Below are 13,091 nucleotides of genomic sequence, written 5' to 3' on the forward strand. Positions count from 1 at the left end.
ATACATATGACTAATGCACGCCTATAAACATGTAATGTGAGCTGTGAAATATAAGTTCATTAGGATTTATGTATGTAGTCAAGTGAAGACGTGTAAATCTGTCAGTGAACATACATATATAAATTCTCCATATCTGAAGATTGGATACTTAGACTTTCCAAGATTTTTCAAGGAGGATCATTGTGTGGTTTCAAAAATTTTAATAAATTTCCTCATGATGATTATATGTAGGTACTGAATCTGCTATGTTAATTGAAAATTTTCTCTTTTCATTTATTTTTAAATGCAAGGAGACATATGCCACTAACAGTAGGTATGTCCACCAACTATACATGTGGGCTTTTCCTAGCAGTTTGAAAATTCACAGTGATTTATTAGCAGATATATCAGCATAGGATTGGCAGAGAGAGGCAACATGAACACAGTTACCCAGTGTTTTCAAACCATTAGCTAAACCAGAACATCCCTTCATAGATAAATAATGAACAACAGAAATTAAAAGCCATATGTTGTCTTTGTGCTTGAATGATATAGTTGAAAACAAAGCAAAATAACTTTGCTTATTAACTACTAAAATAATTTGATGTGGTACTGTGCATAGGTGAAATATCAAATGTGAACAATTAGAACCTTTATTCATTTTATGAAAAACCACAGGAAATTGATCCAGTTAAATTGGACAGGACTTTAGGTACATGAAGAACGAATTATATCTGGCAAACTGTACCCATGCAGTGTATACTGTGAGCTAGAGACGATGAGCTGCTCAACAGTGTTCGCGCTGTCCAGCAGCGGTGCCTGCAGGTATAAAACTATGTGCACGTTGTTGTATACATTCTTTCATAGGATGTAAAGGTGGATGGTGGCACCTAGCCTGCCTCATGCTGGTTTGGGGCTGTCTTTACCCATCACGAAATGCTATTTGACTAAAACCATTTTCACCTAACATAATCCCAGGGTGCTTTTCTTAAGCTTCAACTATGATCCTTTGAAAGAAGAACTGCAGTTGGTGATTTAGAATGTGAAGAATGACACATTGGTAGTTATGAAAACCAAATGTCTGCCTTGTATAACCTAAATTCAAATGCTGTAACGGAAATACATTTTTGGCATAAGGAGGAAATGATTGTATAAAATATACTCATTCAAGTACTAGAGTATATGAAGTTCTAAATACTGATAAAATATATTAAACTGTCAAAGAAATGTTGAATGTATTATATAAATATTGCAGGAAGCCAGCCTGAGTTTTGCTAAGATTCTTTGATAATAGAGCTTTGTACCTTTAAGACCCTCAAGCAATTTCATTATGACCTGATGGTAAGGGTGAAGTGCTAGTCCTGGGTGAAAAATGCACAGAGGTCAGTTCGTCGGTTGTATTAATGGTACAGAAAGAAGGCTAGGAAGTGAAGTAGACTTTCCGAAGAGTGAAGGAAATCTGACATCAGAGCTGATCTAAAAATACCATTACAAACTAGATATCCTTTTTTTTTTAAGATTTATTTTAATTTTTTTTATTGGAAAGTCACATACAGAAAGGGGGAAAGACAGAGAGGAAGATCTTGTTTCCTCTGATTTACTCCCCAAGTGGCCACAACTACCGGAGCTGAGTTGATCCAAAACCAGGAGCCAGGAGCCTCTTCCACGTCTCCCATGTGCATGCAGGGTCCCAAGGTTTTGGGCCGTCCTCTACCACTTTTCCAGGCCACAAGCAGGGACCTGGATGGGAAGTAGGGCTGCTGGGATTAAAACTGGCATCCGTATGAAATCCCAGCACATGCAAGGTGAGGACTTGAGCCACTAGGCCATTGCGTCATACCCCACAAAAAACAAAATTTTCTTACAGCAAGTCCTAACATTGTCCACAGTCTTTATATAATGCCTGCCTACTTGTTGATGCCATTAGTCATACCTAAATAGAGCTAGTGAAACTATTGATGATATTCACTGTTACTTATGAACCATCAACTACAGACATCATCATGTTATGAAGTTAGCACAAAATACATTAGTAGAGAATATAATGAATGAGACTAAATTATGCAAACGTTTGATGCCTGCAAAGACTTAACACCAACTAACCTGGAGTTAGATAAGTCTTACATAACACTTTCTTCACTTTACAAATCAAGCCACCCTTACCTCTCACCAGCTGGCCACAGATTGGGAACCTCCTACTATCCCCAGATGTTAGTGAGTCACAGCACCTAGAAAGTCTTTGTATGTATGATTGCAGTTTTACTTAAAAAAAAAAAAAACAAACAGAATTGGCTGAAAGGAAAGACAAATGAGATGGACCTAAATGCAAAGCTTCGGTAGTCCTCTCTGCCTTCCCTGCGGGTTGCTGCAGGGCAGTATGTGGAGTGTTGCCATCAGGGAAGTTCCATATTTCCATTTTTATTAGCATCTTGTTGCAGAAGCTTTATTGATGGAGTCATTGAGCACACAATTGGATTCAGTGTCTAGCACCACTTCCCTCCCCTGAAGTTGAGCTCATTATCACAGATTCAAAGCCCAAACTTAACAATTCACAATTAGTCTTCTAGGTAGTCCCCATCCTAAATCATTTCCTACCATGAATAACATGTCTATCTTTACAGAAATTTCAGAGTTAAAAACTCACTCACTGCAGAGGCTAAACAAATACTTCATTATGCAGCATCCTGTCTTGTAACTGTTGATAATGTCCTTATTGAGCAGTAATTTACTTTCTTAGGAAGTAATTGTGAAATCAAGGCCAACTAAATGGATGTTTCTCACTTAACCCATCCTGACCAGTTCCCTGTAGTTGATTGTGTTACTTAAAAGCATTTTTAAGTGGATAGTATAGTGTTTAAAGAATGATTTATGGTTAATGGAAAGAAAATTTATGTTTTGTTACAACATGCTTGTTGTCTTAGCTCTCCTCTCATGCCCTCTCTTATTTACAGCTCTTCTAGTTTCCAGGGATCTGAGCCTTTAGAAGGGTCGTTATTTATCATAAACTGTTTTTTTGTTTGTTTGTTTTTTTTTTCATTCTTGAAGCATGGTCGGATGCTAAGACCATGCAATTTCTCCATGTAATTTCTAAAATATTTTATTACATGTTAAGAGATCTTACTGTAATCTAATTTATTTATTTCAATACTAGATTTAAAACATACATAGGGCAATAGGTGCAGTAGCCTAATGGCTAAATTCCTCACCTTGTGTGCGCCACTATCCCTGATGGGCACCGGTTCATATCCCAGTTGCTCCACTTCCTTCCAGCTCCCTGCTTGTGGCATGGGAAAGCAGTGGAGGACACCCCAAAGCCTCAGGACCCTGCACACCTGTAGGAGACCTAGAAGAAGTTCCTGACTCCTGGTTTTAGATTGACTCAGCTCTAGCCACTGTGGCCGCTTGCACAGTAAACCAGCATCCACTGGAGAGTGCATGGAGAACAAGTGGCGAAAAAACCAGAACTGAGCCAATCCGAAGCCAGGAACCAGGTGCTTTTTCCTGGCCTCTCACATGTAGCAGAGTCCCAAGGCTTTAGGCCATTGTGTTCCACTGCTTTCCCATGCCACAAGCAGGAAATTGGATGGAAAATAAAGCAACCAGAACATGAACTGGCGTCCAAATGGGATCCCAGCACAGAGAAATATATGTTCTATTGTGTGCATTTGTAAATTTTCTTAGGGTTAACTTCTGTATGCGGGCTCTATGATATGAAGAATTTAAACTTCATTTTGATATCACATTGTTCAAAAAACACTTTTTTTTAATATGTAAGAGGTGCTAGAGGCCAGCATTGTTGGCGCAGTAGATTAAGTAGCCACTTCAAATCCATCATCCCATATTAGTTCAATTGCTTCTTTAGTCACTTACTATTCCACTTCCAAGTCCAGCTTCCTGCTAATGCCCCTGGGAAGGCAGCAGAAGCCCAAGATACGTGAGGCCTTGCTCCCCATGAAGCATGGCGCTCTGTACATTCAAACAGCCACTTTAAAAAAAATGTATTTATTTTTATTGGAAAGGCAGGACATATTCACAAGAGTAAGGAAAGATTTTTCATGTACTGGTTCATTCTCCAAGTCCCTCAGCCAAAGCTGAGCTGATCTGAAGCCAGGAGCTGGAAGTTTCTTCTACGTCTCCTACACTGGTGCGGGGTTCCAAGGCTTTGGGCCATCCTGTGCTGCTCTCCCAGGTCATAAGCAAGGAGCTAGATGGGAAGTGGAGCAAGTGGAACTTGAAGCAGCACCCATATGGGATCCCTGTGCTTCAAAGGTGAGGATTTGATTATTGAGCCATTACACTGGGCCCAAAGTGCCACTCTTCTTAGAGTCAGTGAGTGATAATAGAGTGTTTTAGAAACAGCCTATAATGGAATACCAAGCAGTCAGGCAGTTCTGAATCAAATTCACATAGAATCAGTTTGTGGCCTTACATAAATTTTTTAACTTCTTTATGCCTTAGGCTCCTCATCTGTAGTCAATCTAAATTAAAAATAGGGCATATTGCTCACAATTATTGTGAGCTATAAGTGGATTATGAAAGATTTTTAAAACACAAAGGTGTGATCAACTATGCTATTAAGTTTCTGGTGGTAGTTATTTGTATTTACTTTATAACTTGCCCATAGCTCTCTTTTCCCCTTGACTTACAAAATTTCAGTCCTTAGGTTTGACGGTTTTTCCATTATGTCATTTGTCCCTTTAATTATATTCTTTTTGTCATTAAGAAATATTAAAACTCTGCTATAAGTTTTGCAAATATTTTCTGCTTTGGCAAGTTCTAGACTTTTTGTAAGTTCCTTAGCCATTTCACTTACTGAAAACTAATTATTTAGTGTATTACATTTAATTGATTTTTAAACCCTGTGGCAGAGACCCAATGTGCAATGTTGATCTTGTTCACTTGACTCTCTGGTATGCTAGAATCAGATCTATTGCTTTGTTCGTTTGCTTTATTTACTAAGGCATTGCATCCTTCCCATGCACTGACCGGTCATTCTTACTCATAAACCTGTAATGTTCAGTGATTTGACATCTTAGCACATGTTGGTTACATATTCACTGTGTGTGGATAAGTCTTCTGGACACTTACAACTTATGTGTTAGTTGAGATTTTGGAGGTCATGTAGGATCCTGGCATGTTAATATCTTATGAGAATCTTTGGAGGTATTTAGCTCTTCAGATTATGCCTCTTTCTCTCCTTGCGCATGTTGCCTGGTTGTTTCTTAAGTGGATTTCAGCCTTGTTTTTACAGACCATCCAGTTGGGGGATCCATTATTAAATAATTCTGTTGCTTTGTTAAGGATGCACAAAGAATTTCGCTGTTGAGTGCTGCCACCTTGTGTCCACGATGTTATGAGACAAAAGCTGAAACTGAGGGGAAAATGTTTTCAAGTTTATTTTGGTTTCTATTATTTTTGTTAAAACTTTAAGAATTCCTGTTAATTGATTTAGCTGTCTGATGTGCCTTGGTCAGTTTGAGATGTCAGATTGTTAAAAGCTTTTACATTTGGTTATGATACTCCCTTTTCATTATCCCTTAGTCAAATGTAGTAAAAATCAGTGTGGAAATACATCAGGGTTCTGAGCTGCTCTGTGTGCATGCTCCACTGTGTTGGGGTTGATCCTCTTGCTGCTGAGACATCATTATATAGAGTTCTTACCAGCTTAAAATCACACTATTTATTGATAGCACACTTGACCGAAAAAAATCAAAGAGCTGTACATAGTCTTTTTAGATTTGTTCATTTGCTGTAAAATAGTTACTTAAACCAGATAATATTAAGTGAAACAGTGTTTAAGAATATGATGTGCTAAGGATTTTGGCATTGGCATTTCAGTTAACATTGAAAATGGTCATTCTAGAGACTAAGGTTGTGAAGTAACTTGGTAAGCCACTGCATGCCATGCCAACATGCCCCAAAGGCACCAGCTTGAGTTGTAGGCGCTCCACTTCCAGACCATCTCCTTTTTAATGAACTGGAAGAACAGAATAGGACAGTCCAGGTGTTTGATCTCTGCATATTGTGGGAGATCTGTATGAAGCTCCTGGTGTCAGCCTGATCAGGTTTGGCTGTTGAAGCAGTTTTTGTGAACCTGAATATTGGAGATATTTCTAATCAATCAATGTTAAAAGTCATTGCGTGCTTTATAGACGTGATAATAGTCCGGCAGTTTTTTGTTTTTTTTTTTGTTTTGTTTTGTTTTTTTAGCATGTTAAGCAGGTTGTTACTTTGTGTCTCTTCCCTTCCCTTCCTCCCAATTGGAGGTCAGTAACACTATATTGTGATTATCATTCAAACTTTGTTGGGTATAACTGTGGGGAAAAAAAGTCTTTAAGAACCATAGAGTACCAGCATTGTGGCACAGGGAAATAAACTATTGTTGGTGACTACTGCATCCCTTATTGGAATGTGTGTTGGAGTCCTGGCCACGCATTTCCAGTCCAGCTCCCTGCTGATATTCCTGTATTAGCTACAGTAGATGACCCCAGCTATCTAGGCCATTACACTCAATGTGGGAGACCAGATGGAATTCCTGATTCCTAGCTTTGGCCCTGCCCACCCCTGGCTATTGTAGCCATTTGGAAGTGAACCATCAGGTCAGTGACATCTTTGTCTCTGTGTCTCCCTCTCTCAGTCATCCTGCTTCGCAAATACATAAAATAAAGCTTTTAAAATATAATTTCTGGGCCCGGCACAGTAGCTTAGTGGTTAAAGGTCTTGCTTTGCACGCCCTGGGATCCCATATGGTTGCCGGTTCTAATTCCAGCAGCCCCACTTCCCATTCAGCTCCCTGCTTGTGGCCTGGAAAAGCAGTCGAGGACGGCCCAAAGCTTTGGGACCCTGCACCCATGTGGGATACCTGGGAGAAAGGTACTCGCATTCAGACCTAGAACTGGCTCCTGGCTTCGGATCAGCTCAGCTCTGGCCATTAGAGCCACTTGGGGACTGAATAAACAGATGAAAGATCTTTCTGTCTCCTTATCTCTGTATGTCTGACTTTCCAATAAAAAATAAAATAGATCTTTTCTAAAAATTCAAAAAGCATAATTTCTAGTTAAATTGCAACTCCTAGTGTTAAACAGGTTCCAGTTGTGATCATAGAGAAAGTTTTTTTCATACCTGTAGAAACTCTCTCCCTGTGAAACTGACCACATCGTAGGTTACTCTCTCCTACTTTTCCTGATCAGCTCTAAGCCTAGGGGATTTCTTTAGGTTCATATTCCTGATGCATGTCAGAGTTAGTATTCTGGCTCTCAGAATGAAAAAAGTAACAAAACCACTTACAGTAGATAACGTTTTTCATTTTAAATTACTGCTGAATGTTCTGTTCATATTGCCTGACTTACTTAAGTCTTTTGTATTAATTTTAGGCCACTGACAGGTATGATATATTTGATCCAAGACAGTCCATTTCAGTCCAGGAATCTACAGTGGTGACAAGGACATGGGACTCCTCCTGCCAGATTACAGATGGTTCAATACAATTGACATCCTGGCTGACAACTGTGAAAAGGAACCTTGGATTATTTTATTTTATTTTTGTGGAACACCACAATCCCAAATTTATATTACACATCAGGTAATACCTTAACTTTTCAGATGTGTTTATTCCTAAAGTCTGTGTGGATATTTCATTGAAAAGGATTTTTTTCAGAGAATAAAAATCTGAATCTTCCAAGTTGATGTGGATTGCAAAAATTCTGTTACTTTTTCACTTGGTTTTATTAAGAAGAATTTCAGAAATATAGAAAGTTAAAAGAATTTTATGATGAAAATCTATTCTTCTTTGCCATTTCTATTCATTAGTTTAACCATTCCTACTTTAACCTGTATCTGTCTTTCCCTGTATTCATCTGTTCTTTTTAATTCTTGATGCTTTTTGGAGTTATTTGTCTATCAAGTTTTGCTGTTTTGGGTTCATGTTTCACTTGTCCTAAAATTAGAACATTATTTAGGCTTAATCTTTGATACATTTTCAATTTGATATGAAATGTGAAATTTCTATTATTTTTCTTATATTGAGTGATATGAAGTGCATTGGCTTCTTAGTTTATTTAATCTCATAGATTCCATATGTTAGTATGTGATAGTACATGCTATTCGTCATTGAGTTATTTAAGTCAGAAAAGTTTTCAGTGATTGATTTAATATTGAAGAGAATTGTTAATCCATATTTACAAATTGTTTTTTATAGAGTGTTTGATTTAGAGTTAGGGTAATTAATTTTACAAATTCAGGTGAGGGTCTGATAGGAAAACATTTTCTCACAAAATAATACTCATAATATTCCTTTGGAGAAAAGAATTCTAATGCCATTTAAATATTTGAGGAGCCTCAAAAGTAGAACCCACGGATTAGTTTATTGATGTCAGGCAGTTTTGAAGCCCTTGTAGTTTGTGGTTTAATTTTGTATGGTTTTTTAATAATTGACATTTTGCATGAGCTCTCTGACAGTCTTTTATACATAAGACATTCTCCACCCAGTCATTACTTCTGTCTTCATCTGGCTCATTCCTTAATGTTTCTTGAACTTTCCTGAGTAAAATGTGTGTCAAACTCACCTGCTAACTCTTATAGCTCTTATATCACTAACGTGCGATGTTTTTTCTTTGAATTTGTCTACCTGTTCCTTGTAAGCTGATTTTTTTCTCTTTGTGCATTCAGCAATACTTCTGAAATATTAAAAGCACTCAGTCAATATTGTATAATAACTGAATGTAATGTTAAAAAATGTTTTACATTGTATTTATTTTGTTTCTTGCTAAGGCTTCAAGTTCCCAGTAGAATTCTAAAATAACCTTTGCTAATGAGGATGTCTGATACTGTTACTGTAAAAGATGAAACTGAAACAATGAAGGATTTGGAGGCAGATATGAAAGATCCAACCAGAATCGAAAATCATATGAAATCAGAAGCCTATGGGAAGATTTTGGCAGAGAAGAATGAACGTTGTATTGACAACAGTATTGATTTGCAGGTAAACAATTTTTTTCCCTAGCTACAAATACTATATATTCATATATAATTAGGTTTCTTTTAATACAAAACCAACTTTTAAGAATTCCAAAAGAGGAACGTTGACCCTTTTGGTAGATGCTTCCCAGATGGTTTTTAAATTGTCTAGATTTGTTTGTATCTTATAGCTTACTTTTTTTATTCTTTGTATGTGGCCAGTACATTTTTTATTGGCTTCCTAAGGGCTGTGAAAACTCAGAATTTAACCCAAAAACTCTTAGAAGAACACAGACTAAAATTTCAGGCATTTTGCTCAAAACATTGCTTGGGTGATTTCTCAAACAGCAAAGAAGTGTTTGGAGGGGTAAAACAGCCATCTATTGGCTTCTAGTGTTTCACATATCTGATGTTGTTGCACTAACCACAAAGTTTTCCAGTTCCCAGCGTGGAAAGATTAATTTAATCGGTAGCTTCAGGACTGGGTAAGAATAATCTCAAATAGTGTTTTTCATACTTATTTCTTAGAGGAGATGCCCCATCTAAGTCTTAGCTGGAAGTGATGAGTTAATTGTAAAACTTTGTTTTTCTAGCTCAGGATTTGTAGACTATGAAATAAAACAAGGCTTGGCTAACACAATGGATATTCTGAATAGGTCCTTGTCCTGATCATTTGAAGTGACTGATGTACTGACCTGCCTAAAGGATTCAAGAATTGTTTGCCTCGTATATCTAGTGATTTGGTAGTAGACATTAGTTGCTGAAATACCTGAAGTGCTGGAGTCATTTGGGTCTAGGGCACATGTCCCCCCAGCAAGCACCAGGCACCCAGCATTTCTCATGTGGCAACTGAGGAGTCTCAGCAGGAATGCTCTATATTAACCAATGCATATCAGAGAAGGCATTTGATATTTAGCTTATTCAGTAAGCATAGTAATAGAGAATACACAAAAAGTAAAAGAAAATGGAGCATCCTGTAATATGATTGTTGCTTTTAGTCCTTGTTGATACTTCTGCGGAGCTTTGATTTTTCTGCTTTACACTTGTGGATATTATGATTAATGATGAATCAGATTTGTGATTATAGAGCAGATTGAAATTATTTCTTTGCAAAAATTTTTTAAAAGGAAGTGCATTGAGGGAAGAAAGAAAAGTATACTTGCTTCTAGGAAGGTATACTTATGAGATATATGAAATCTGTTCTCTTTATAATAATAAAAATGAAAACAAAGCAACAGGAAGAAAAGAATGTTCAGGATATCCAAGCAGAAATGAAAGGGCTCTTATGACCTAGGCTCGGAAGCCCCAGAATGTCACTTTGACTATCAATCAATAAAGCAAGCCCAGAAGGAGACAAAATTAGATCCCACATCTCAGAAAAGGAGTTGTAATTACCTTCCGTATGCAACAAAATATTACCCTAGACTAGTCTTCAGGAAGTTTAAGATTTTAAGAGCCTCATGAAAAATTATAGTTTTACGTTTTTCATAAGTATATAGTAAGCCCCTTTGCAGATTATCTCATTCTACTTTTTAAAAATTTGGACCTTTTTTGTTGTTGTTCAAGACTTCCTTTTGTACTGTAAATTTTAATGGAAGTTGTAAGATTACTTTCTTAAGAGTTTTTTACAACGTTAAAATGATTTTATTGTGTGTACATCAGTATCAGTAACTTTCCCAGATAATTTCGTGGAGTCACTTTTAATTGTTAAATATAGTCCCAACTAATTTGTACAAAGATTTTTCTTCTTAATAATGTTTTTAGTGTGTACCTTACTGCCATTTAGAATCTGGAGCTTTAATTTGGATTTTCTATGTGTATGAAATACTTGTAAGATTGGCATAGTGGGTATCAGATTTCTAAGTTCAGAAATTAAAAAAAAAATCTTAGAAAAATGTATTTTATTAGGTTACTACTGTCCCTGGTCTTTAACATAGAGTAAATGGAAGGAACAATGTTTCATTTGCCTGCCTGTGAATAACTCATTTATGTTGCCTGCAGTGTTTTTTGAGGGGAGGGGATGAATAGATTTTTTTACACTGAATTTAAAGTAAAGGTGTTGATTTTTTTAAAAAAAAAATTTCATTTGTAATGTAAAATTAAGATCCCTGTGTTCTGTTTTCATATTAAAATCCCAACTTTCCCATCTTTATGCAGTTATATATTTATACTTGACACATGCTTTTCATAGGAGTGTTTGTGCATATGTGTATGTTCTACCAATCCCAAGCATATTTTGGAACAATTCATACAATACCTTTCACATCCACCCTTAAGTATGCGTTACTGATTGGATAGCTAGACCAAACTGTATTGCTAATTCTTGTGGAGGAAATGAGAGAACTTATTTTTGTTTATTAGCCATGTGTTTTATTAAACTTTGTGTTTGATATATTCTGTTTTGAAGTATCAGGTCTGCAAATAATTAAGATGAGAATCTTAACATTTTGTATCTTTCAAATGAAATCCAATTTTTTTTGGTAGGTGAGGGTTGTTTATAATTGGGATAGCAGAAAAAACAGCAATGATGTTCTTTAAGGCTGTTCAGAATACCAGGGAACAAGGCCACTCTTCTCCAATAATGAGGGCAATGGACAAAACAAAATTTGATTGATGAAACATAAAAATCTTTATAAAATTGTTTAAGTCATAAATGTAGCTATTTCTTCATTAGCAAAAGAAGCAAAGTGGATGGAAAACTTCCTATATACTAGTACACACTTAGGACCTCACAAATGTTGGATATTGTTAATAATCATTATAATTATGGTTGTTAATTATTTAATAGTAGAGGCAAAATTATATGGTCTCTCAGATTTTTTTTCTGATAATCATGCAAAATAATTTTTCTGTAATAACAAAATATGAAACTTATTTCTTAATAAGCTCCCCAAAACTCTTATGCCGATGGCTCATAAATTCCATGTCAGTATGCTATATTTTTGCATTTTGTTAATATTTAGTGAGTTTTAAGGAGCTTGCAATTCATTTGTTGTGACATAGTCAGTCTTTTTTCTAAAGATACATTTTTATCTGAGAGGCAGATTTATAGAGAGAGAAAGAGAAACAGAGAGATCTTCTCTCCCCTGATTCACTTTTCATATGACTGCAATATCTGGAGCTAGATGGGAAATGAAGCAACTAGGCATTTAACTAGTTCCAATATAGGATGCCTGCGCTGCAGGTGGAGGATTAGCTTGATAAGCCTCCATACCTGTCCCCTTCTATATACTTTTAAAAATTAATCGTAGGATTTAATATTCTTTCTATCAAACTTTAGTTAATGCAGGTTAAAGCACTTCTAAGCATACTTGCCTTTCACAGTGCTTTATTGTGACATGTATAATGATGTTCACTACATTTTGAATATGTGGAAATGTTATTCCAGAGTAATTTTACTTCCTTAGATAATTTTCATGTATAACGACAATAGAGTAAGAACATTCTTTATCTTCACTTTGTAGTAAGGGTTACTGTAAATCAGTCCATGACATTCTCAATAACTTTTGCTTAAAATATGACACTCAGCCTTGGGATATTTAATCCTGTGCTTTATAGCCCAAACTGTTAAATGATGAAAATAAACCAGTGATTAGGTTTGATTTTGCTATTTCTAAAAATTGGTCTCTCCTATCGCAGCACACATACAGTCTTCTGTTACTCCAGTAAAAATTTTCACCCTGGCATTTATTTTTGTTCTTCCTGTTCTTTAGCTAATTTAATATTTTAAGTCATTATATTCTCTTACATAATTACTGTTAATTTTTACTATTTTCTAGAACACTGATGAGAATTAGTAAACCCCGGAAGGTATTTTGAGTATTAGTTGAATGGTTTCAACCATTACAGTTTTGTTTGTTTATAGTAATTATTGATGACAAATGAAAATGTGCTTTTTTGAAATTAGTCAAATGCTTTCATGATTCAGTTGTGCTTAATTGGAGTTTGTTTCCGTGCTAACCTGCAGGTTAATCCACAAAAGTTATTCTGTTCTTTTTCTCTAAACTCTAGTAGTTGATAGCTCTAACAATTTCAAAGTATTTATTAAAGATACATCATATTTTGTACCTCTTTTGTTGACCCAGTTCCTGTCTCGTACTTCAGGATGAAACAATGTAAATTATAGATTCAAGACCCTCTAAAGTTTCTGAATTCTA

The 13,091-nt window shown here is 36.0% G+C and overlaps 1 protein-coding gene across 2 annotated transcripts in view; it reads left to right on the forward strand.

The window, feature by feature from the left end:
* Nucleotides 1-7,274: 7,274 nt before the first annotated feature.
* The window catches only part of R3HDM1 (R3H domain containing 1), an 89,147-nt gene continuing 83,330 nt past the window's right edge, over nucleotides 7,275-13,091 (forward strand). Inside the window, exons 1-2 of one of the 2 annotated variants that reach the window (XM_040971504.1) lie at nucleotides 7,275-7,561; nucleotides 8,749-8,959. In XM_040971504.1, the coding sequence (XP_040827438.1) occupies nucleotides 8,789-8,959 (171 nt within the window). In that variant the 5' untranslated portion in view covers nucleotides 7,275-7,561; nucleotides 8,749-8,788. The remainder of the gene's footprint in view (nucleotides 7,562-8,748; nucleotides 8,960-13,091) is intronic. The other variant, XM_040971505.1, reaches the window with a different exon arrangement.

This window comes from Ochotona curzoniae, unplaced genomic scaffold (assembly GCF_017591425.1).
Source record: "Ochotona curzoniae isolate NIBS_2020 unplaced genomic scaffold, NIBS_Ocur_1.0 contig_2210, whole genome shotgun sequence".
Lineage (NCBI taxonomy): Eukaryota > Metazoa > Chordata > Mammalia > Lagomorpha > Ochotonidae > Ochotona > Ochotona curzoniae.